Genomic DNA, 25,365 nt, shown 5'->3' with positions numbered 1-25,365 from the left:
GTGTGTGTGTGTGTGTGTGTGTGTGCAAGTGTACCACAGCAACCATGTGGAGGCCAGAGGACAATTTTTGGAGTCAGATTTCTCCTTCTACCATAAGGATCTTGGAGCGTGAACTCAGGTTCCCACGCTTAGAAGCAAGTGCCTTGACTACAGAGCCTTGTTTTGAGGCAAGGTCTCACTATATAGAGCCCTGGCTGGCCTGAAATTTACTATATAGACCAGGCTGGCCTCAAACTCAGAAGTCAGTCTGTCTCTGCCTCCTAAGTGCTGGGATTAATGGCATGTACTGCCATGCCCAGACACTCTATTGCCTTTTATTTATTTAGTTTGTTTGTTTATTGGGTTTTCGAGACAGGGTTTCTCTGTGTAGTGCTGGCTGTCCTGGAACTCACTCTGTAAACCAGGCTGGTCTTGAATTCAAAGATCCATCCACCTGCCCTCTGCCTCTGAGTGCTGGGATTAACCACGTGCGATACCACCGCCTGGCTTAGCCACTTTATTATCTTTTAAATTTTATTTATTTATTTATTTATTTATTAATTATTTTGTCTTTTGAGATAAAACGTGCTAGAGAAACACACAGTTAAATCTCTAACTCCCTTAACAAAGCAGGTAAGGTTTTCTTCTTAGCTCTATCAACCTTCCCTCTCTCTTCCAGGCAATTGTCTAGCCAAGAAATGTTTTGGTTGGACTTTTTATTCTTTTCCTAATATTTCAATATTAACCATAGTTAATAAACAATTAGAATGTAGGCTGAGGGTGTGGCTCAGAGGCAGAGCACTTACGGAATACTCACGGACCCAGGTTCCATTCCCCAGTACTGCAAAATAAATAACATTACTGGCCAGGCAGTGGTGGTGCACACCTTTAATCCCAGCACTTGGGAGGCAGAGACAGGTGGAGCTCTGCGAGTTTGAGGCCAGCCTGGCCTACAGAGTGAGTTTCAGGACAGGTTCCAAAGCTACAAAGAAGCCCTGTCTCGAAAAACAAAAAAACAAAAACAACAAATTACTGCCAACATACTACAGTTAGAAAAAGACTTTCAGACTTGACTTTACATTTCAGACAAGGAAAAACTGAAATAACAGCCACTGGCTTTTTCTTATCTGAGTGTTCCTAGGAACTGCAGGCTAGGTTACAGACTAAACAAGACACTATCTGGGGACAAGCACATAAGCGCCTTCGCTGTGCACATATAAGGAGTCCAAACTCCTAGCACCCACATAAAAGCCTGCTATGGGGCTGGCGGGATGGCTCAGTGGTTAAGAGCACAGATTGCTCTTCCAGAGGACCGGGGTTCAATTCCCAGCACCCACATGGCAGCTCGCAGCTGTCTGTAACTCCAGTTCCAGAGAATCTGACATCATTATACCAATGTACATGAAATAAGGTTAAATATAGCTTTTTTTATGACTAGGCAACCATCTGTACCCAGCAGGAGGTGGAGACAGGAGGATTAGTCGTCCATCGGGCCAGCCCCCAGGGTCAATGAGAGAACCTGTTCAGTCAAAGATCCTGTCCCAAGGGAATAAGGCAGAGGTGACGATAAAACAGGACACCTAAGTTCCTCTTCTGGCCTCTGTACAGGATTGCTTTGTACACACACACACACACACACACACACACACACACACACACACACAGAGGGGGGAATGGGCAAACAGTCTTATGAGGAGGCCAGCATGAGGCCCCTCTCCTCAGGGAAGACAGTGGGGCTCCACATGTTTCAAATCCATCTCATTTTGTCCCCATTTCCACTTCCACCCACGTGCAGCCCAGGCAGCTGCCCCTACTGGTTGCTCAGGTCGGACAGGGAGTGTGCTGGTTGCTGGTATTTTCCCTTAAAGCATCTTGGCAGGATTCCTGGCAGTTTAGATCCTTGGATATCGCGGGCTGGGCAGGTGGCTGTGCTTTATCAACACGATGAGTCTTACAGGTGTTTCACAGGCCCAGAAAGAAGTCAGTTCCCTGACTGCTGCCTTCCCCAGGCTAGGGACTAAAGGACACCTACATTCTCTCTGCTTCTTAGACGTGGCCCAGTTTACCACCAAATGAAGCTTTTCCTGCTAGATGTACACAGGCTCTAAGGAGGCAAGCGAGCTGGATGTTGCTGTTTCTGCTCCTTTACTCACCTGGAAAACGAACTTGACATAGACCTGGCAGTCAGAGCCGCTGGCACGGTTCCTTTCTGCTGCTGGAGGCAGAGTGATGTAATGGAAAGAGCTCGGGTCTGCGACACTAGTGGGCAGGCCCTTCTTAGCCACCACCTCGTTGCGACCAGCCCTCCCCCTCTTTCTGCCTCAGTTTCCCAAATTTAAGACAGGAGGATGGGCCCAGATGGCCCCAGAGGCGTTTTCGAAGTTCACCGTGTGTCAGCTGGTTTTGCTGGGTTAGGCAGCTCAGGTACTAGAAGGGTCCCTGACTGTTCTGTTTTCCAGAAAGATCTCTATGGACACACCTTACTGTCACTTAGTGTTTTATTTACTGTGAAAATTCCATTCAAAAGTACAGGATTATGATTATTAGAATTAAGAACGGTCCCCAGACACGAAGGTACCAGGCACTACCCAGCCACTGGCCCCAGCCAAGTGCTGTGGCTCTAAAGTTAAGTAAGAGGGGGACCTCCCTTTGGGCTGTGCACAGCCTAGTCAAGGAGACGGATGAGTAAGCCAGTCTTTGCACTGCACTGTGATGAACACCACTACAGCCTGTTCATAAGGCACATGCAGAGAATGGCCGTATAAACCTGGGGTGGAGCCCTCCACGTCTCCAGGAGGAAGTGGCACTTACCTCCCTGAACGGAATGGGGATCAAATCTCTCAGATCATGGTGTCTGCTCAACCTGTCACCTGCCATCCCACACATCTCTTCATTTAAAGGCAAACATTTCACCGAGCCTCTAACTAGTAATCCCTTGGGTCTGGAATGTGATTGGAACAGTGGGCACTGAATCGGAATCCCTGGAGCAGGTTTTGAGTAGGTCGGAAAGCTGGATGATTTCTGACATTGCTCCCCCTCCCCCAGGCAGAAGAACTAAGGGCTCCCAGAGCATTGTATTTTATTCGCTAGCTTGGAATGTTGGAAACCTGAATTTGGTTCACACATCCATATCCCTTTACTTTCATTGTCTCCTTTTTCTTTTTCTTTTCTGGTGTATGGTGGGAAAAATGAGTTGGAGGGACCTCAAGGCAGTCGGAGTTTGAGAAACCTCTGCAGTCATGGCAGGCTTCTTGGAGAAAGTGGCGGGCAGGAAAGGTGAGGACTAGTTGGACTAGTTAGATTAGGCACCTTGGCTGGAAGGGCCTCCTAGATCCCGGGCCGCGCCACCCTTCCCGCGTTCGACCTTTGTTCCTGCTCTAACCTCCCACCAACCGAAGTGGTGTTATCACTTCCCCCTTTCCGCGCGGTGCGTGACTCGAGGCTCGCTCTCGGCGCCTGCTTCCCTGGCCGCGCGGGGCCGCGGGCGCATCCCGCGGCTGTGAAGTGTCCTCGGCGGCGCAGGCAGGCCCCGCCTCTGGCCCCGCAGTTCAAGTGCAGGAGCGGCGAGCCAGGGCGCACCTCGGCGCAACCTGCGGGCTCCGGGGGAGCCTCTCCCCGCCGCGCCGGCTGGCGGGAACGGACGGAGGCCGGCGCTGCCCGTTAGCAGCCGCGGCTGCAGGAGCCTCCTAATTACTCACCACGCTAATTGCCCGGCACTGAACTTCAGGAGCCGGTCCGAAGCGGAGCTCCGGGGCGCAGAGGAGGCAGGAGGTGTCTGGGGCCGGGCCCTGCCAGGGTTAAGTGCCCGCTCGTTCCCGGCTGGCGGCCAGCTCGCCTTCCGCGGGAGGCCGGAGTCACCGCGCGGGGACCGGGAGGTGCGCCCGGACCACACCGGACCCCCCTCCCCCATCGCCGCCTCTAGGAGGCGCAGAAAGTGGGGGCGCCAGCCTGGCGCGGGGGGCGGGCGCGGAGAGCCAGAGGGGCTGCGGGGACACGAGATGGCCGATGAGATCGACTGGCTGGACCTGCCAGGCCGATGGACCTACGGAGTGGACCGCGGCGGGAGAATCTTTTTCATCAAGTATGTAGTGCTCTTTCTAGCCTCCCCCTTTCCACTTTTTCTTTAAAGTTGTCCGACTTGAAAGGTGGCAGAACTGGGGGTCAGGTTATTGGTGGGGGGTGGGGTGGGGTGAGGGGGTTGGTTGACTAATAAGTTTATCGAGATACCTGTTTGAATATGACTCCCGCCTTTTCCTCAATGGGTCAAAGTCCAGCTAAGGCTCACAGGCTTCCTTCCCTGAGCCAGAGAGGCAGGGCAGGCGAGGCGGCCTTGAGCCTTTTCCCCCCCGACTGCCGCACCCCGCAGCAACTAGTTCCTTCAGCTCTTACACTAAAAAGAGACCAGGCGACTTCTTTCCTCCAGACTTGAGCAAAATGACAACGTTATTAGGAGCCCCTGCCTCTACCACCTGCTCACTGCAAGACTCCAGTCCTCAGCATGGCAGCTCCTCCCCCTGCCTGCTGCTTCCCTGGGTCTATGGTCAGGAGTCTGGAGAAACCCTGGGCTTGCTTGGAGCATTCTTTGCTGCTCTCAGTGATAAATTAGCACTGTTCTATTAATTTCATAAACCAAATGTCTGTAGCATAATCTCATTATAGCAAAGTGGCCCTGTTTGGCCCCCTTTTGGCTGCCTTCTCTTATAGATATTCTTTGCCAGGAAAGAAATCTCCCAATGATATAGCAAGTGTATATAGCACAGCAGTTTGGACTCTTCCCACACTTGACAAGCTTCCTCTTCCTCAAGAAGAGAACATTAGCGCTGAAGAGGACCTGGGGCAGCCCCGCGTTGTTACCACAGGACTTAAGGTCTGGAGAGAGGCAAAGAATCTGAGACAGGACCAACAGGACCACTTGTCAGACACGGCCCAGCACCAGCCTGAGCCCACTTTCTCTTTGGCAGGGGCTTGTCCTATCCATGGTTGCTGTTTGGGGTTTCTGTTTCCATACCTGCTTAGCACTTTCTTCTGTCATTATCACCACATCTATCATAATTGATGCTGAATTGTGTTATCTTAGCAGTAACTTCACTGAAGTTCTTGGCCCCTGGGTTAGGATCCTAAATAACAGAACTCCGGGATTAAAAAAGAGAGTCACTTCCCACAGTGCCTTGAGCCTTCAAAACCTCTAAGAATCATCTAGATTAAGTGTGGTGGAGTGTGCTTGTGGTCCTAGCTACTATGGAGGCTGAGGCAGGAGGATCACTTGACCTAAGAGTCTGAGAGCAAGCTGGGCCTCTACCTCAAAAAAAAAAAAAAAATTAAAGTAAGAAATCATCCAGTGAGCTCCCTGAAAAGACGCGCTCCAGGCTGGGCGTGTTGGCACGCACTTTCAATCTCAGCACTCTGGTGGCAGAGGCAAGGGGGTCTCTGAGATCTGGGCCAGCCAAGGGGGCATAGCAAGACTCTGTCTCCAAAAAATATAAGACTGATCCCTGAGTTGTCTGGCCCCCACAAACTCCCCCCTCCACTCACCCCCACCCCCACCCCTGTTCCAGTTCTGAGCAGAGACAGTCTGATGGTCTGAATTCCCAAGAGCTCCTGGTGTGGTGACCGACTTTGCTTCCCGGTGTCCTCCTTCCCTTCCCTTTCATCCCACAGTCTCACACGGAGCATTCCCTTTTCCCAGCAACACAAAAATGAAAGCAATAAGCTACATGCTTTGCCTTTCAGGCGATGGGGAGAAAGCAAGTGAGAACATGATAAATCCCGGGAGGCATTTACTTGTGGGCTGCTGCCTATGGACCCGGGGGAGAACTAGGACCCTGAAGGGAGACTGGGGAGGCGGTCCCAGGAATAAGTGCTGGACTGACGCTACAGGGGAAAGGTCAGGTATAGTGGCCTTGGACAGTGGGCGGTCCTGCAAGAAAGGCAGAGTGGGCTTGAGGCAAAGGTACCTACAACTTTCTTGGGTTACAGTGGAGATGGAGGGGAAGCTTCAGGGTTGCAGAGAAAATGAGACCGAGAAGCAGGACTGGGCAGCATGAGCAAGGCCCAGTCTGTCAGACAAAGGGTTAGGACTCTGTCCTGCAAGAGGCAGAAAGTCTTAGGCGGCTTTACCCCAGGGCTTGACACTGTAGGATCTGCGTCCAGAAGGCTTCCTCTAGCAGCCGCGAAGGCTGCGGGATGTGTGTGTGGGGGCGGAGGGGGGGGGGAGTGTTCCAGAATAGAACACGGTTAGGAAGCTGCTTTGAAAGCTGGAAGTCTGAGACAGCTGCTGGGGCCTGAACTGAAGCAGAGAGGATGGAGATGAAAAGGTGAGAGAGGAGGAACATCTCTCTGGAGAGGATTAAGAGTGTCCCATGGCTGAATGTGGGCAAGGAAAGAGGTACCTCACAGTGTCTGATGGAGATCAAGACTAGAAGGGGAGCCCAGCTCGTGTGTGTGTGTGTGTGTGTGTGTGTGTGTGTGTGTTTGTCTGTGTCTGTGTGTTGGAGGGAAGCGTAAGTTCAATGGAGAAGTGTTGAACTTGAGGTTGTGTAGCAGCTGGCTACATTATCTGGTGTTTGAGAGCAGGCTGGGCTAAAGAGGGTCTTCTAGGAGTTGTTCTGAAGAGGTGTGAAGAGGTGGGACCTCCCAGAGTGTGAGGGGACAGGAAGACAGCCAGGTGACATCAGTATTTAAGGAGAGAAGAGGGAAAGACAGGCCAGCCTGGGAATGAGACCAAGGGGGTCAGAGGTGAGCAGCACCAGGATTGGAGAAGAGAGAAGGAATTAGGAAGGAGGAAGCAGTAGTGGTCAATACAGTAGACAAGCCCAAAGAGCCGGAAGTTAGGAAGCAGCTACTGGTCTTAGGAGTGTGGGAGGGCTGTCCTTAGCAGAAAGTGGTTTCAGAGGAGGCTGGGAACAGAGACTAGAATAATGGGGATTGGTGAGGAGGATGCCAGCAAGCGGGGAAAGCGGGAGAGACTTGCTTCCGGGAGGGATGCTGGATTAAGAAGGAGAGTGGCAGGGAGGTGGGTGTCACTGAGAGAGAGAGATGGGGAATTGTGTCCATATGAGACACAGACAGTAGTATGGGGAAGGGGCTGCATGCCACAGGTAGGTGCCCTTCATAATTCAGGCTGGGACTCTCAGTAGATAAGATGCTATAAAAGAAAGATGGGCAAGAGTAAGGAGATCACCCAAGGAGAGTGTTAGCCTCAGAGGAGAGAGGGCTCACTTCTCCAGTGTAGAGACAAGAAGGAAAGACAGGCCAGGAACTGAGTACGCTTGCAGGTAGGGTAGATATTCGGGGAACCTGATGGCTTGGACTTTTTCTTCAATTATGGGCTGTAGAGAGGGCAATGTCGTAGGGTGTGTAGGAGAGGCAGGCTGGGACTCAAGGCCGGTGGGGGAGGCCCTAGAACTAGAGTGGCTACTCACTGATTACCGGGATGAAGGACATAGTTCTACCTGGAGATTGGATTTGAGCCCAATGGGCTAGCTTCCCCATCAGTGCTAAGGCCAGGCATCACCCAGCCGCCTTACTCTGGACCAGACTGACAAGTAGAGGGATAAACAGAGGGAGCTGAAGGCTGTGGTGGAGAAGCCATCCTGTGATGGGGCTATCCATAGCATCCAGGTGAGGTGGAGATGGAGGGGAAGTCTGGGGAAGAGCAACTGTGTGAGAGGAGGGGAGGGTCCTGGGAGCATAATAGGCTGGGGATACTGGCTCCTTCCAGATTTTTTGTAGTCCTGGCCTTCCTCTCTGGCTTCTAGCCAGCACCAAACCCAGACCCAAGGCCCTACTGTTAGAGGCCACCTCCTACAGCTCCCAATGGCTCCAGAGTGCAAGAGGTCACTAGAATTGTGACTTTGTTTCTTCTCTGCTTGACAGAGGGGTGAGTCAGTTGGAAAGTCTTTCTGAACATCAGGTGTTCAGCTTCAGAGAAAAATTAATGAACTCGCTGGTGTGGTGGTACACACCTTTAATCCCAGTACTTGGGAGGCAGAGGCAGGAGGATCTCTGTGAGTTTGAGGCTAGCCTGGTCTAAGAAGCAAGTTTCAGGACAGACAGGGCTGTTACATAGAAAAACCCTGCCTTGAAAAACAAAACAAAACCAATTAATGAAGTAAAAAAAAAAAAAAGCCAAAGGGCACACATTCCCTGATGGCCCGCAGATGTTCACCGCAGCTTTGACCCGAGCTGAGAAAACTTGTATGCCCATCACACCGGAGTGGATGGACACTGGTGCAGTCTTCATGAACCGCTTGCTGCTAAGGGCCATTCGTGAGTCACTAACACCACGGTGTGGAGGGAAGTTAAGATAGACAAGTTTGGCTTGTGTGATTCCTTCTGTGTAAACTAGAAACTCATGAATGTTAGCACAAAGCAGATGGGTGTGGCTCGGGAAGGCCTAGGAGGGTAGACAGGGCTGGGAGGGTGGGAGACAGGAAGTACCAGGGGGGCACAAAGAGCTGGGGGTTCATTATCTTGACTTGGTGGCAGCTTTCAAGGTGTTCTTCAGATTTATCAGAACATTAATTTATACACGAGTGCAATTTCTCGTAAACAATAAAAGTCGAGGATGACTCTTTCTTTGTGGAGCTTATGCGTGTCATTTATTCCCCAGACACTGGTGGATCTTGTCTCAAGCCCCACTCCAGAGCCTGGGCCATCTGGAAGTGCCCCTCTCCCCTACTCCATCCTGAAATGGAGCTTCATGTTGGGACACTCTGGGAGAATTAGTGTCCCTTGGGTGGTGGGGTTGAAGCAAATCTATGAGCTCCTTTGTCCTCAGATAGATGGTGTTGGGGAGCCCACCTCACTGGGTGTAAGATACCAGAAACACATTGGAACTGGGGAGTGGGCAGGTCTGAATCCTGGCTCTGTCACTTTCTGGTGTGACCTGGGCAGGTTCCATAACTTCTCTGAACCTCGGATTCACAATCTGTCCATTTATTTTATTTTTGTTTTTAATATTGGGGTTGGAACCCAGGGCCTTGTGCGTGCAAGACAAGCTCTCTACTATGGATTTGTTTTCAATCCTTTTTTTATTGTTTTTGAAATAGCATTTCAAAATGCTGTGTAGCTCTGGCTGACCGGAACTTATTCTTATTTTCTGTGGATTGGTGCTCTGCTCGCATGTGCGTCTGTATGAAGGTGTCAGATCCCCTGGAACTGGATTTACAGCCAATTGTGAGCTGCCATGTGCATGCTGGGAATTGAACCCAGGTCCTCTGAAAGGGCAGCCAGTGCTCTTAACCGCTGAGCCACCTCTCCAGTGACCTAGAACTTGATATGTAGATCATGCTGGGCCCCAACTCAGAGACTGCCTGCTCTGCTTCCTAGTGCTGAGGTTAAAGACATGTGCCACCACACCCAACCTTCTGTCAGACTTTCACATGGAGGGAATGTTGTGACCGACAATGCACAGCGCTGCAGCATTTAGGACTCTTCACAGTGACCCCCGCTCAGCCACCTGAGGAACTGCTTGTTAGAGGTCCTCACAGTCTCTCTGAAGTGTCCTCTTCAGTGAAATGGGCCAGGGCCAGGGCCAGGGCATTCTGTCCATTGTGGTAGCTCTGCACCTGCAGCCTACAGAGTCTGTCTCCTGTTGCATCATGGTGTGTCTGCGTCAAGGTGTGTCTGCGTCACGGTGTATCTACATTCACTGTGTGTCTTCATTCACAGTGTGTCTGCATCACGGTGTATCTACATTTACTGTGTGTCTTCATTCATGGTGTGTCTGCGTCACGGTGTATCTACATTTACTGTGTGTCTTCATTCATGGTGTGTCTGCGTCACGGTGTATCTACATTCACTGTGTGTCTTCATTCATGGTGTGTCTGCGTCACGGTGTATCTACATTTACTGTGTGTCTTCATTCACGGTGTGTCTGCATCACGATGTATCTACATTCACTGTGTGTCTTCATTCACAGTGTGTCTGCGTCACGGTGTGTCTGTGTCATGGTGTGTCTGTGTCACGGTGTGTCTGTGTTACAGTGCATCTACATTCACTGTGTCTTCATTCACGGTGTGTCTTTGTTCACAGTGTGTCTTTGTTCATGGTGTGTCTGCATTTACAGTGTGTCTGCATTCATGGTGTGTTCGTGTTCATGGTGTGTCTGCGTCACGGTATGTCTGCATCAGCATGTGTCAGCATCACCGTGTGTCTAAACGTGTCCATGTTCCTGCTGGATTAGTGGAGTCTTCACAGCCAGGGATTCAGTGTCGCTCACCTCTGAAGCGTCATGGTTGGTTTTGCAGATGTGAATACAAACAAACGCATGGCAGAGCAGGGTGGGCGTGGCCGTCTCAGGAGGTGAGAGTTCTTATCCAGGAAGCCTTGTGTGAACCTGACCCCGTCTCATTGGTTCTTCCGTAGTGATGAGGAGAAGTCAACCAGCTGGGTGCACCCCAGTACGCACTCACCCATCCAGAGTGGCTACTGCTCCAGCCCAGGTAAGGTGTCACCTGCCCTTGTAGCCTCTGCTGTTAATGAGGAGGCAGACATAGGAGTCCTTGCCCCAGACCTGCTTTAACCCCTCCTTTGTTGTGGGTAGACTCGTCCTAGGCTCCAGACGGCCCCTGGGGAGTAGCGCAGAGCACCTCTAAGGGGTACATTTCTTCAGATCTTAGATGGCGGATCAACCTAAAGGCTGCCTCTATCCTGGGCCCCAGCCGCTGTGCTGAATGCTAAGTTGGGCTGTTTTCCACCTTTGTTGCTTAATTCAGCCGTCCTCAGCCTCCTGTGCTACAGAGCAGTGGGGAATGTGGTCGGGGCCGACAGTGGACTGGAAGTAATTTTAATCATTTAAATGCAAATAGCCCTGGGTGGCTGGTGGAACTCCTTCAGCTGGGGAGAAAGAGGCCAAGGCTAACATTGATCTCCTTCTAGCCCTCTTACATCTCCCAGGCTGGTGGGAAAGGTGGATGTGTACAGGCCAACGACACACAAGAAACAGCCAGAGAAATATTTCAGTTGAGGTTACAGGGGAAGTGGTCCAGGGAATCAGAAGGCTTGGAGGACTGCAAGCTAGCGAAAGGCCTTCCCCGAGAGGCCGGGAGGGAGAGGGGGCATGAGCAGTATTGTAGGAACGTCTCCTGGCCCTTTCTAGCCTGTACGTGACCAGACACCAGCCTCAGTCACTCACAGGGCACAACTCAACTTTTGGACTCGCTGGATTAAGGATTTGACTGGCCCGGAGCCTACTTAGTTTAGATCTGGGCTGGAATCAGAGCTGAAGGAGGCTTCAGGGACGACGGAGCTCAACTCTTGCATTTTAGGGGAGGAAAGTGAAGGTCAGAGAGGAAGTGCTTGGCTCAAGGCCACCTGGCTAACAAGTGATGTGGGGTCCTGGCGAGACGCAAGTTCTGAGGTGCAGAGATCTAGTTCCAGTGGCAGCTAGCTCTCCTTGCCGTTGCTTGGCTCCTCTGGGGCTTTGTTTTCTGCATCTGTGTAAGTGGGAGAGGATTGTGAACCTCACAAGATGGTAGCAGTGCTGTGCAAAAAGGCTGGCACCACAAGAGGTGTCGGGGGGAGCGGGTGTTCCCACTGTCCCATCTCCAACTCAAGTGCAGTGAGGCCCCCTGCCACCATGTCGCGGCTGGTTTCTTCTGCCCGCTGTTTGTGCTGGTGCAGGGCCTCAGCTGCACCAGTTGAGAACAGTATTGCCCTAGGTAGGACTTAGAAGGTTTTGAAGAGCCCGGGGGACAATTCTTTCCACGTTGGTTGCAGCTGACTTGTTATCCAAGGCTGGGAAGGAGTTAAGATGTCCCTGAAGCTTGCTGGGAGGGCAGCTGCCCGAGCGGGCATTCCGCCTGGACAGGAACATAAGCGCTCTTGGTGTTGCCCAGGCAGAGAGGGCAGTGTGGAGGGAAGTTGCTAGAAAAGGCAGAGGACAGAAACCACCCTGGCCTCTTTCCCAGCACATCACAGTGGCAGGATTATTTATGATTCTGACCCAATGGGGATCCCTCTACTTGGGGAGGCTGCCAGCCCACACCCTTCTGAATGGGAGCGTCCTCCCACGGGGACAGAGGGGAACAAGCAGCATTTATGGAGTCACACAGAGGCAAGAGTGTAGGCTTTGGAGGTGGCAGACTAGCACTCACATCCCAGCACAGACACTTCCTGTGTGGCCTCAAGCAAGCCGATTAACCTCTCTGGGCCTCAGTTTTTCTCTTGGTCTGACACCCAGTACACTACGTACTGTATGTTAGATATAGTACTAAAGGTGCCGCTCAAGTCTAAGAAGAGCTACTCCACTGAGTGCTGGATGTTGAGATCGTATGGTTTTCCTCTGCGCTGGTTCCTGGGGGAACCAGAGCTGAGCTCCACTGTCTTGTTCTGCTGAAACAGCAGCAATGATGGACGCACAGGATCTTCATAAATATAAGTGACTACAATGATGGGTCAAAGATGGTCCAGCCACTCTCCCGAGCTCGGGTTCTGCTCTTTGCATGTGCGACCCGAAGCGGGTGGGCGGTAAGATGATGGGATACTCAGACTACCAGTGCTTGGCTGGCTGTGTCTTGTAACCTCCAAGGCAGGTGTTTGGACTGACCAAGAGAAGCAATGAGTGCCAAGAGAATCCGCTCCCATTTCCCTATATGTCAGCCAGGGGGCTCCTGCTCCCTGTAGGAGGAGTGGGCTCCACCAGCCCTGGCTCTTTCCCATGGGGTCTGTGCTGGGAAGGTGGGACCTGGCTACTATTTTATTTTGGTGGAGTGAGCAGGTGTACTGGCTAGTCTTATGTCAACTTGATTCAAGCTAGAGTCATCAGAGAGGAAGGAGCTCAGTTATGAAAATGTCTCTGAAATATCGGACTGCAGGCAAGTGTAGGGTATTTTCTTTGTTTGTTTTTGAGATAGGGTTTCTCTGTAGCTTTGGAGCCTGTCCTGGCACTCCCTCTGTAGATCAGGCTAGCCTTGAACTCACAGAGATCCTCCTGCCTCTGCCTCCTGATTGCTGGGATTAAAGGCGTGCTCCACCTTTAAAAGCATTTTCTTTTCTTTGTTTTTTTTTTCTTTTAGATTTATTTATTCTATGTGCATTGGTGTTTGCCTCTATGTGTGTCTGTGTGAAGGTGTTGGATTCTCTGGAACTGGAGTTATAGGCAGTTGTGAGCCACCATGTAGGTGCTGGGAATTGAACCAAGGTCCTCTGGAAGAGCAGCCAGTGCTCTTAACCGCTGAGCCATCTCTCCAGCCCCAAGGGCATTTTCTTAAGTAGTGAGTGATTGATACCAGAGGGCTGAGCCCATTGTGGGAGGTGCCAAGCCTGGGCTGGTGGCCCTGGGTTCTATAAGAAGGTCATGATGAGTAAGGCAGTAAGCAGACCCCTCCATGACCTCTGCATCAGCTCCTGCCTCCAGGTTCCTGCTCTGTCTGAGTTCCTGCTCCCACTTCCTTTGATGATGAACAATGAGTTGGACTTGTAAGCTGAATAACCCCTTTCCTCCCAAGGAGCTTTGGTCATGGTGCTTCATTGCAGCAGTAGTGACCCTACGGTAGCAGGGACTTACCAGGACTCTCTGGATATGGTATCTATAGTGCTTCCTGGTTAAGGTCAGCTTCCTCAGTGATTCAACCCTTGTCACTCTGAGATTCTGCCATTTCTCTTGGCAGTTTCTCTGTGTATACTTTTTTCTCTGAGATGCCATTGAAATTCAAAGCCCGTCCGTGTTTTCTGGGATCTGTTTCCAGGTCCTCAGCGCCTGCGTAAAGCAGCAGTTTGGAGGTCTTAACACTGGCCTGGGATTCAGAGACTTATGTCCTAATTAGATTTTGGGTGTTAAGGACCTTTGAGTCCTGGGTGAGCCACACACCCTTGGTCCCAGCTATGACCTCTGTGAGGAGGTCAGAGGACCCTGTGGACCTTACAGGACAGGCGTCTGTGGGTTCCCTCTATGTCTGGCTCTGGACCTGGTCCGGTGCAGATGCTCAGAGGTTAGTGGGGTAAACGGTAAATACCATCACACAGTGGTTCATCTGTTACCTTTGATGGGCTCATTGCCAAAGGACCCCTCTATCTACAGTCATCTCTCTTCTCATTGATGAAGGCTTGGATATAATTAGATATAATTGGCTATAATTGGATGAAGACTAGAAATAGCGGGCAGAAGAAGTTCCAAAAGCTGTAGTGACTGCTCGGACACTGTGGCTTCCACTGGAGTTTTCCCGCCATTCCAGGCCCCAGGATCCCGGGTAGAAGAGAGATGAGTACCGGCTTCCAGGGCTTCTCAGTCTGTGGTTTTGCTTCCTTGCAGGTTTGCCTAAAGGCTGGGAGACGGATTCAACCCCGGAAGGAGCTGTATACTTCATCAAGTAAGTAGATCATTTGCTGTTTTTACCTCACCTTTGGTCTGGCTTTTGCCCTAGTCATAGATGCCTCCTAGGGAGGGCAAGCGGCTAAGGGATCTGGTCTGTCACCTTAGGTACGGCCACTGGGTCTGTGGGTGGCCCAGAGGCACTGAGAAGCACCTGAGAGATAAGAGCATGTGTCATTGGGCCTGAGTGTGACTGGTGTCAGTCACGGAAAGGTTTCTAGGGTAGGGTCCACAGAGTGCTGGGCTGGGCTGCACCAGCCGAGTGACTGACTCATCCCAGGTGTGGGAGAGGCTGTCATAGACGGTCTGGCAAGGGTTTGAGGGGAAAGAGATGGGGCGCTGAGATGTGAAGTGGGGTGTGGAATGTCAGGGGACGGGTTCTTGGGAGGAAACAGGCTAGCAATGGCAAGGCTACGCCCAGCTGCTCTTGTTCTCCTGGATGGGACCTCTGTGGCCCTTGAGATGTGGGGTGTTCTCTTTCTTCTAAGGGATTGGTGAGGTCGTGTGAACAATGAGTCTTGACTCTGGGGTGGCTGAGCATAGGCCCTGGGAAGCTGCTGGTCTGCAGGCAGAGGATGCGACTTCTGGCTTTGGAGGTCTACAACCACACACTCGGACTCATTTCCTTCTTCTGGAACTCAGTGTCTGTTACTGTCTGTCTGTCTCTCTCCATCTCCCTGAAAGCTCAGTGCTAGCTTCCTGCCAGAAGTGAAACTCTCCGTGCCCGAGCCTGTGTCCACGACTTTTTTCCTGAACCACCCCTATATTCTGTAGCCTCCAAAGAGTCCCAGTGCCCACTGCCCTGGTGCTGGGTCGCTGTCTCTGCCAGAGATAGCTATACCTTCAGAGAGGAAGGTGCCTTCTAGAGAGGAAGCCCTCCTTTGTTTAAAATCCTCATCCGGGCCTGCTGGCCTATAATCTTGGTTATTCAGGAGACAGGCAGGTGGATCCCAAATTAAAGGCCCACCTAGGTTACATACTAAACTCCAGGCCAACCCGGGTAACTTAGGGAGACTTAGGGGAAAACATGCTGGAGATACAGCTCAGTAGTGGACAATAGTTTAGCATTTGTGAGGTCCAGTCCTCCTCCTAACAACAACAACAACAACAACAACAACAGTAACAGTTAAAAAATGTTCACTCCTAAGGACAACTAGGTGTCCTCTTTTTTTTCAGTCCCTGCCTCAGAACCAGCCAGCACAGATAACAACTTATTAACCAGATATATATTACTTATTTACTTTATGTACATGGTGTTTTGCTTGCATGTGTGTCTGTGAACCACATGTGTGCAGTGCTACCAGAGGCCACATCCCTCAGGAGAGGATGAATCCCCCAGTACTGGAGTTACAGATGTCTGTGAGCTACCATGTGGGTGCTGGGAATCAAATCTGGGCCCTTTGGAAGATCAGTCAGTGCTCCTAACTGCTGAGCCATCTTTCCCCCACTCCACCTTTTTTGAGACAGGATCTCATTATTTAGCCTGAGTGGTCTGGAACTTGTTACCTGGATCAGTCTGGCCTTGACCTCACAGAGTTCCACCTGCCTCTGCCTTCTGAATGTGGGGATTAAAGGTGTGCACCACCCTGCACTGCAGTGTTAACTATATTTTTAAAGAAAACAAAAAAAGGCCCTTTTGCACATGAGATCTATTTGGTAATTGCTCTGTTGTCCCGTGACTGCACAGCTAAGCCCTCTGTAAGGGCACACCCAGTCCTTGCTTCACTGCTTCACTTAAACGTTTTCTGCATTTCTCATTCGTTTTGTTTTGTTTTGTTTTGTTTTGTTTTGAGACAGGGTTTCTCTGTAGCTTTGGTGCCTGTCCTGGAACTAGCTCTTTTAGACCAGGATGGCCTTGAACTCACAGAGATCCACCTGCCTCGGCCTCCCAAGTACTGGGATTAAAGGCGGTGCCACCACAGCCCCGGCTGCATTTCTCATTCTTACGAACATCACCTTAATACGATTTTTGGCAAGTGTTCAGTTGCTGGGTTTGTTTACTCTTTGTTTCATCTCTCCCATCCTTCAAATTTACCTCCTGGAGGCTGGAGATGGCTCAGCAGTTAAGAGCATGTGCTGTCCTTCCAGAGGACCCAAGATGAATTCCTAGCACCCACATCAGGTGGTTCACAACTGCCTGTAACTCCAGCTCCAGGGAACCTCTGTGTGCACCTGCACTCATGGGCCCATACCCACACACAGACATATAAAATTTAAAATAATAAAAAGAAACCTGAAAAATCTTGTCACCTAAGATGAGGTGACCTGTCCACCTCTGTGACCTTCTTTCCCACAAGTGTCCTATGTTGATGTTCACCTTTCTCCCCTTCCTTACATCAACCCCAAACAGGACCTTCGCATGTGCTGCTCCCTAAGCCTGGAGCCCTTTCTTCCTCCTATACTCAGGTATCTGACTCCTACTTGTCAGCTGGTTCTTTTATGATACGTGGGCCAGAACCCATGACGGGCACAGCACCGCCAAACCGCACGTCAGCTTGTTTACCTTTTGGTGGAATTCTGTTGCTGAGTAATCTTTGAGGAGAACGTCTGCTCGGTTTGTTTTCCATTATCCTAGTATCTTTCCGCTGCGCCGTAGGAACCCAGTATTTACTGAAATGGGTGGGTAGGTGAAAAAAAAAAAAGGGCTATAAATAAGAACACGATTAATTACAGATACCAGGCTGTAGCTTTCCCCAGAGCCCCTCCATTCAGTGTGTGCCAACATGAATGGTTTCCTCTGCATCCCTCTGATGGGCAGACAGAGAGCCTCACCTTCCCTCCCCTCCCCTCCCATAGATTCATTGCTCCTTCTGTCTCCTAAGCTGCCTAGTTCCCAGCATCCCTGAGGCTGCAGCCCGAGGTCATCCCTACCTAGACCTTTCTAGTAGCTTCTCCATCGATCTTCTTGTGCCCAGGTCAGAGTGTGCAGGAGTGCCCCCACCTCCCCAGTATAAGGTGTTCATATCATTCTCCACGGAAACCCTTCCACATTACCACTGCTTCCAGGGCAAGGCCTAAATTCCATTTTCCAGCCTGTCCAGGGCTTCCTGACTGGGTTCAGCGCTGTCCATCTGAGTCCCGCTTCCTGGTCACTCTCCTCCAGCCATGCCAAGTCTCTGGGGTTCCCTCCTCACATGCCTCCTTCTCATGCACAGGAAACCCTGTGCACGTTGCTCCCTCTGTGTGAGGACCAGTCCCCTTGTCCCTCCCATGTTCTCTCCTCTGTGGGGAAGCCCACGTGCATCCCAATTATTTTTTTCCACACACGCCCACTCTCCTCCGTCAGCCATTCTCCATCGCTGGCCTTCCCCAGAGTTCCTCACTCAACTTGATTTCTCCGGGCTTCCAGCTGAAGGGGATCTGCTGTTCTGGGACCATCTCGAGAGCCATGAGAGTCCTCAAGGGGCGGGGTGACCCAGGGATGCCTATGAAGTCTGGAGAGAGACACTGTTATCTTACCGTGTATTATAATGAAACTGTCCACAGCCTGTGACAGCAGTAGCTTCTCTCAGAGCGCCGGGCTTTACAACACTAACTACCTCAGGGAGGCTCTGCTGTCTCTGTTTTAGCCAGTAATGGGAAAGCTGAGCTGTCCGGCAGTGTACAGAAACCGGCCGGCGAGGCGGAGTCGCTGCGGGTAGCTTCACTGCTGTGTTCTCACCATGGTGCCACAGCTGCCCTCAGCATCCTCGGTGCCTGGGGCTTCATGCCCCTCACAGGATGAGCATGCCAGCAAATCAGTGACACCCGAACGCCGTCTCTTCTATGAACAGTCAGTTCTCACCAAGGCTTCTGACATTTGGTAGGGAGGTAAAGCAGAAACGATGAAGACTCCACACATGGATCTCAAGAAGTATTTTTTTTTTTTTAAAAAAAAAAGTCGGATGTGCAGACGGTTTGATGAGATATGTCTCCTAGCATTTCAAGGAGCAAATACTGGCATTCTCTGGGTTGGGTTTTTAACAAGTGTGATACCTGTATCTCACTAATCCCGTCCCTTCATGGTATCTGGGAGGCAGGTCTCGTGGTGCGTGCTACTGATGTATTGCTCCACTGTGCTGAGGTTTTAAAAGTGGCCTTTGCCAAGTATGGAGGAGATGTGAGAACAGAAAAAGCTAATAGGGAGAGGGTGGCTAGAGCTCTTTGTGGGCCTGTGTGCACTTACCATGCTAATCCACAGGAGGGCAGCAGAGCACACATGGTCCGCAGTCCAGGCCTTCAAAAGCATTTGCTGGGTCGCAACCCCCTGTTATCACTTGCCAGGAGCTGGGGGTCTTCTTGACCTTCCCTTACTGCAGTTCTGTCCCTGTGGGTCTGCTGGACTTCTGAACAGGCTGCATAAAAACAATTCCTAGCCAATAGGACGTCTGCCTGTGGTCCTCTGCTTCCTTCACTGCAGCCTGTTGTTGAACAGGTCTCTTCTGTCTCCCAGAGTGCCGCTCCCCCTAGAGCTGTCAGGGCAGGAGCCTCGGCAGGCAGAGAGGTGGCTTATAGAACCTCACCCTGATAACCTTTACCGCTCCCTCTCCTCCACCCAGGGAGCCCTGCCCAGTCCTAGCACTCCTTCCTATTCTGGTCTGAATACTTCCTGCAGGAAGGCGCCAGGTGGGCAACCTGCTTGGATGTCTGGTGCGCCCAGGTGCTGCTCGGGTCATTCCAGGGATTGCTGGGAGACAGACATGCTGAAGGCAGGTCTCTGCCCACAGGTGTTCAAGAGCCGGATGATGAAGCCCAGATAGTTTTCTAGAGGCTGTGCAGATGCCCAGCCTGTGGGTTTCCGGGGGGACACTCTAGGCTAAGGTGGAGCCACCCAGAACTGTCCTGTGTCCTTTGCACAGGATGGAGGAGAGAGGCCCCAGAGCAGCAATTCTGGTATAGTGTTCCCGTCAGCTCTGTCCCAAGAAAGGCAAGTGTCACTCAGGACAGGAAAGGACGAGACAGACAAGAGGCTCTGAGGTGCAGGCAGCCCTCTCTTACAGGTGAGGAAAGCTGAGGCCCTGCAGTCAAGCACCTAGTGCATAGGTGTTGTGTTAGTCGGTGGTGGCGCTGAGTCTGGAACCCGGGTTGTCCATCCGTCTAGTGACCACCAGGACCATGTGGGGACTGGGGAGAGGTGACGCTCTTTGAGGGTTGTGAAGAGAGAGTGAGGTGAGCTTGGACCTGGGGCAGGAAAGCAGGACCACAGAGGCTCTCTTTTGGGGGGTCTCCTCCTCTCTCAGGCCTCCTCCTCAGCCTTTCCCGGGAGCAGTTTGCTTCTCAGCTGGGCTAACAGAGGGAAGATTTAGACTTGGCAAAGAATACGTGCTTTCTCAGCTCTACCTCCTCCATCCTGCCAGCCCCATAAGCCCTTGTACATCTCCCATTTTGCTCCCCAGCAGGAAGGCAATGTGCCCGGCCCAGTCATCCATTTGGCTTCTCATACCCCCTGGAGCCTCTGTATCCCTTAGAAGCAGCCACCCTTCTGGCTCAGGCTTCTTCTTGTCTTGTCTGGAACTCTTGTTCTCTGTCTGCCAAAGAGGAAACCCGCCCAGCAGGCCTGTCTGTTGGCTGCCCTCTCCTCTTGCTTGAGGATTGTGTGGCATATGGGCTGGGGTCCTTGTCCCCTTCCGTTCCACTCTTGCTTACTGGGGTCTCTTTCCCAACCCTGCTTTGCTCCATCAACTTCTTAAGGCCAGAGACTCCTCAAGAGCCCCTCGTTTCTGGCTGCCTAGAAGCCAACTCGGCCCCACCTGTACCTGGCATGCTTGCCAAGTCCTGGAGAGCTGGGTAGGTGAGCTGGGCCTGGCACTGGGCCCTTACTCACAACTTCCCTGCCCCTTTAGCTGAGAGGCTTTCCCTGAGTCATTGAGGGCCAGCCTGGCAGCTTATCTAGCTGAGGGGAGGGGAGGGAAACCCTCTCAAGAGAGCGGCTAGGCTGTTGTGTGCTGACCTGCTCCTGGCAGAGATAAGGATTGTCCCTTAGGTACCTCGCCGGCTCCTGATTTTACCCCATCAAAGCATCTCTGTATCTCCACCCCCCTAATCTTCTCTTCCTGGGTGCTGGGAGGGAGGTGTTCTCTTGTGCCTTCTAAAGTAGGTTTTTTTGTTTTTGTGATATTTTTTAGAAAAGTACTCCAGGTGGCAAAAATGATGCTCACATCTTGACTCTCACACATTGTGAGACTCATTCAGACTTGAGTGGGAAAGAGGTTATTTTTCTGCTTTGTTTACCCCCCCCCCTTTTGGGACAAGGTTTCAAGTAGCCCAGGCTGACCTTGAACTCATCAAGTAGCCAAGGATAGCCTATACCATATTTTATGGGGTGCATGTTTTGAACCCAGGGTCTTATTTCTTGGGTCCTGGACAAGCATTCAATCAACTGAGCCAGCATCCGCAGTCCAGGCTGCTTTTTATGTTTTCAATCAAGACAGCCCATTAACAAATGATGACAGAATTATCATATGGGCGGGGCCTTGCAGGGACTTGCTGTTTAATCCCCACTTCTTTAGACGTTTAGAAGTGACCTCAGTAGTACGGTCCCCAGCTTTGGGTCCAAGGTGCAGCTGAGACCTAACCCTGGAAGCAAAGGGCAAAATCACTCCCATCTCTTTCTGATCTTGGTTTTGAACTGCTTCCTTTGCACGACATAGAGAATCTATTTTCCAGGGAAGATGGGAAAGGAAGGAAACTGAGGCACGGAAGAGGAGTGAGACGGGGGGGGGGATTGATTTTGCAGAGCACAGGTGTTGGGGCGTGGCTAGCATCCCCATCCAGGGTCACCAGAGACCAGTCTGGGTTGAAGTTGAGATCCTGGTGCTTTATAGATGGGTCCCAGCTCCCTTCTAATGTTTTTTCTTTAAATTCGTTGTGCTAGGGTATGGAAGTATCAGGATCTCAGTAAAGTCCTCCTGATACCTGGCGATATTCCTTCTGTATGGGGACGGTCACAGAGCTGAAAGGCCACTGCTAGGCAGGCCGGGAGCATGAGGCCCCCACCATAGTGCCAAGACCACGGGCTAAAATTTCTAGCTTTTCAAGTCACCCGTAGGAAGATTCTGAAAATGCTGCTTACCCATATGCAGGCCCAGATGCCCTCTGGGGGGCAGCCTTGCCCTGGCTGTGGGAGGAGGAGAAGGCTGTGCCCACCAACCCCTTCTTCTCTGCGGGGAGAGCTGCAAGGGTGGTTAGCAGCTTGTCACTGGTGTGGATGGAGTTAAACCTTTCCGGGGACTATTTACTCCTGATCCTAAGTGACAGCTTGGGGAGGGAGAGTCACGTGGTCCTGAAATCCCCACGGGAGCCGATGGAGCATGCCCAGCTGCTTCTGCCTGGGAAAGGTGCTGGATCCTGCAGTAACCACAACAGCATCCTCTCCCCGGAGCCAGGGACCTGCTAGCGGGAAGGATGACTGATTAGAGCAGATTAGATCCAGTGCCCCGCTCTTCCGAAGGGGTCCCCAGGGGCGGGGGAGGAGGACCCCAGCTGGCCCAAGCTGGGGGAGGGGTGCCTCCGGAATCGCACTTAGCGCTCTCAGCGCGGGATCACACCTCCGAGGCCCAGCCGGTGAGTCCGTTTAGGTGCATCAGATCTAGGAGGTGGAAGGAAGAATGCTGGGCTGGGGTAGGGCTGGCAGCCTGCGTTGGCCGCGCAGGCCAGGGTTGAATGCACTGCAGTGAACTGCCTCCTTCATCCTCAGCCTTGGCAGCCTTACTTGGGGATCATGGAGGGTGAGGATGCTAATTATAGCCTTTCTGTGACCTCACCCCCTTCAGGAGCCCCAAGACTTACACCGTCTGAATTGATGACATTTGAATTGCTTCCCTGGGAGAGGGCAGTTTGGGGGCTGTCAACCTCCAAGGTCCAGCCCCACCCTACCTCTAGTCTTATAGGAAAGAGAGGTGGGAAGGTTCAGAGGTCAGGTTCAGGTCGGTGGAGGCTTTCCTTGAGTGGGAGGGGTCAGAGGCGCTTGGTTTCTTAGGGGGCGGCTGCGGTTCACTGGGTAGCTGCTGAAGGATATGTGGGCAGGGGGTGATGATGAAGGGACAGGCGGTGCTGGTAAAGGAAAAGCAAGCTGCTGTTTAGAGCCCTGGGACTGGGCTATTGTGTGAGGAGTCTGGGGTTGAAGTGGCCAGCAATGGGCAAGGGAGGGGGAGGGGTGAGGAAAGGGGAAAGAGGAGGAGGGAGAAGCAGCTACTGGGAGATGCCCTTTGAGACTGCAGGCCAATCTGGCCAGGAGGCCCTGGATGCAGGGAGAGGCGGGCCAGGGCATGATGGGAGGAGGGGATAGGGGGTTAAGGGGGAAGAGAAGGACAGGGCTTCCAGTAAGTGTCCCAAGAGGTGGTGGCCTTCGGGACTGGGCAGCTCTTCCCAAATCCCTCTAGACCTCTCGCTCTCCATCTGGCATCTTCCAGTGGCGCACTCAGGCACGGGTTTCCAGCATGCGTGGGCGGAGCCCTGGCTGGCACGCCTCTGCTGGAGCCCTTGTCCAGATGGCTGCGGGCACTGCAGGTGCCGGCTCAGTCCCCAACCCCGGGCCTCGGAGCCTTGTGGAAGTGGGGAGGATTCTGTGCCTGCTACTGTCCAGCTACAACCTCCACCTCTGGGCAGCTGCGGTTTTGCTTGAGCAAGAGTCGAGCCCATCCTGCTGGCAGAGAGGGGTGGGCCCCTGTCATAGAGTCTCGGCCGGCGGCCGGAGGGAGAAGGGGGCAGGGCGGCGGTGCTTCCAGAGCGGTGGCAACAGCAGCTCCGGCACCGGCACAAACACCGAGCTTTCCTTTGCAGAAAGGGTTCTGTGTCTCCGCACAACTGCACAGAGTGCTGGGCCGCAGATATGAATTATTAAAAGCCCTTGGTTTCCCCATCGGGCTACGAGGTGATAAACGTGTTAGCGCCGTGTGTAATTAATCCTGGTGGCGTGCTGCGTGGGCTGGAGACAAAGGGGCCTCCCTCCCCCCAGTTGGGCTGCTTTTTCTTTTTTCACAGGAAGGCCATGGTGCAGGACGCATTACATAGATAATTACATTTAGTGCGTCTGCCTGGATGATTGAGTTGGATTCTTCCTGCTCGGTGCAAATGAAGTAATTACTGAGGGAATCGAGGAGCCGGGCGCCTGCCCTGGCAGAGCTGCTGTCACAAACCCCCCTCATCTAGGCTCAGTGGCGCCCAGGGGTGGGCTCCGCGGAGGAGCCCTCAGCTCCTAGAGCTGACCTGGACTGCACCCCAGACAGGGGTGAGTTGCCACTGGGAGCTGAGCAGGCTGCGGCTGAGGCTCCTGTTTCCTCACTGCCTCATCAGGAGCAGCCCATTTGATGATCACTGGGCATCCACTTGGCCCCAGGGGCAGGGCAAGAGGAAAGGGCTAGTGAGAGCCTGGCCTGCTGGACAAGACCCAAGCAGGAGGTTGACACAGCGGGGCAAGTTGTTGTGAACATTTCTCTAGTTAAAATGCTCTCAGAACCAAACTTCTTTGGGGAGTAAGTGGGGAGTTGGGAGTTGTGACATCTACTTCAGCTAGACTCTTGGTGTGTGCATGTCCCTGCCCCTGGTGCTCTGTAGAGTCTCTCAGCACCTGTCTCTACTTGCCTCTCTCCCGGCCCCTCTGAGCCCTCGGACAGCCTGGGGAAATGCGGAGTTCTTACTTTACAAGAACTTCCTGCACGGTGGGAACAGTCCCTGTCTGAATCAGCCCCTGAATTCCTCCCTTTGGTTCTGGTGCTTCCAAGCTTCACAAAACATACAGGCTTCTCTTTCACACGGGATTTAAAAAAAAAAAAAGTGTTGCTTTTGAAGGCGCTGTTTATAGTCTGCATGTGGGTGCAGTGTATTTTACTTAGCCGCTTTTGAGCATGTGAGGCTGTCAGCTTTATTTTCCTTTACAAATAAACACAATATGTACATTTTGTTGTTTATGAGGGTCCTCCCGTGCTTCTCTGGCATTTAGGATTTTTTTCCCCCTTAGTATAAAACTCAGGGCACAGAATTGATATGATGGTCTATACTTCAAAAATTCGATTCTGTGTTAAAATAAACATAAAAACATGAAAAAAAGATTTGGTATCTAATCCAAAGATTTTGGTTGATGTATCTTTTTAGAATTCATTCACAAACATGAGTCGATTTGTTATGACAATATACATATATGCCATATAATTTTGTTTTGGTTTTGAGAGAGGTTCTCATTGTAGGCCTGGCTGGCCTGGAATTTGCTATATAAACTAGGCTATCCTCAAACTCACAGATACCCTTCTGCCTCTTAAGCTGGGACTAAAAGTATGTCCTAATATGCCTGAACCATTCAGATTTTTAGCCAGCTGTATATTATTGTCATATAAGCATTTTCCATGTTGTTATATTTTTTTACAGTATTTAAAGTAGTTTCTAAGTATTTCATTACATTTGTTCCAATTTTCACCTTCATATTAAATTAGCTGTTTCTAAATTTTCACCTTCTATAAATAATTGTACAATGAAATATACATATTCCAATCATTACACATATCAGTGATATTTCCCTCTTAGGTTGCATTTCTTTTTTCTTTTTTTTTTTAAAATCTATTCATTTATTTATTATGTATAGAGTATTCTTGGTATTCTGTTTGCATGTATGCCTGCAGGCCAGAAGAGGGCACCTGATCTCATTACAGATGGTTGTGAGCCACCATGTGGTTGTTGAGAACTGAACTCAGAACCTACGGAAGAGCAGGCAGTGTGCTTAACCACTGAGCCATTTCTCCAGCCCTTAGGCTGCATTTCTAAAAATAAATTTGCTACATATTTAAAAATATTTGGAGGGCTGGAGAGATGGCTCAGAGGTTAAGAGCACTGACTGCTCTTAACGGAGGTCCTGAGTTCAATTCCCAGCAACCACATGGTGGCTCACAACCATCTGTAATGAGGTCTGGTGCCCTCTTCTGGCCTACAGGCATACACACAGACAGAATATTGTATACATAATAAATAAATATCTTTAAAAATATTTGGATAAAGTTTACCAAATTTTATATTCAAAAGCACTTATTTACATTCCTAAGAATGCATTTTGTAGCTGGGCTGTGGTGGTGTACGCCTTTAATCTCAGCATTTGGGAGGCAGAG

At 51.4% G+C, this 25,365-nt stretch overlaps 1 protein-coding gene across 13 annotated transcripts in view; it reads left to right on the top strand.

Annotated features, from left to right (window-relative positions):
• The first annotated feature begins 3,429 nt into the window (after positions 1 to 3,429).
• Plekha6 (pleckstrin homology domain containing A6) overlaps positions 3,430 to 25,365 on the top strand; it is a 139,339-nt gene continuing 117,403 nt past the window's right edge. For 4 of the 13 annotated variants that reach the window (XM_050147625.1, XM_050147624.1, XM_050147623.1 and 1 more), the window contains exons 1-3: positions 3,434 to 4,060; positions 10,348 to 10,424; positions 14,234 to 14,291. In XM_050147625.1, the coding sequence (XP_050003582.1) occupies positions 3,978 to 4,060; positions 10,348 to 10,424; positions 14,234 to 14,291 (218 nt within the window). In that variant the 5' untranslated portion in view covers positions 3,434 to 3,977. Of the gene's footprint in view, positions 4,061 to 10,347; positions 10,425 to 14,233; positions 14,292 to 25,365 lie in introns of all 13 variants that reach the window. The other 9 variants (XM_050147617.1, XM_050147614.1, XM_050147616.1 and 6 more) reach the window with 6 other exon arrangements.

This window comes from Alexandromys fortis, unplaced genomic scaffold, assembly GCF_014885135.2.
Source record: "Alexandromys fortis isolate MF-2015 unplaced genomic scaffold, M_Fortis_MF-2015_v1.1 scaffold_58, whole genome shotgun sequence".
NCBI lineage: Eukaryota > Metazoa > Chordata > Mammalia > Rodentia > Cricetidae > Alexandromys > Alexandromys fortis.
The sequence above is the reverse complement of the archived record's forward strand: the minus strand, read 5'-3'. Positions and strand labels throughout refer to the sequence as shown.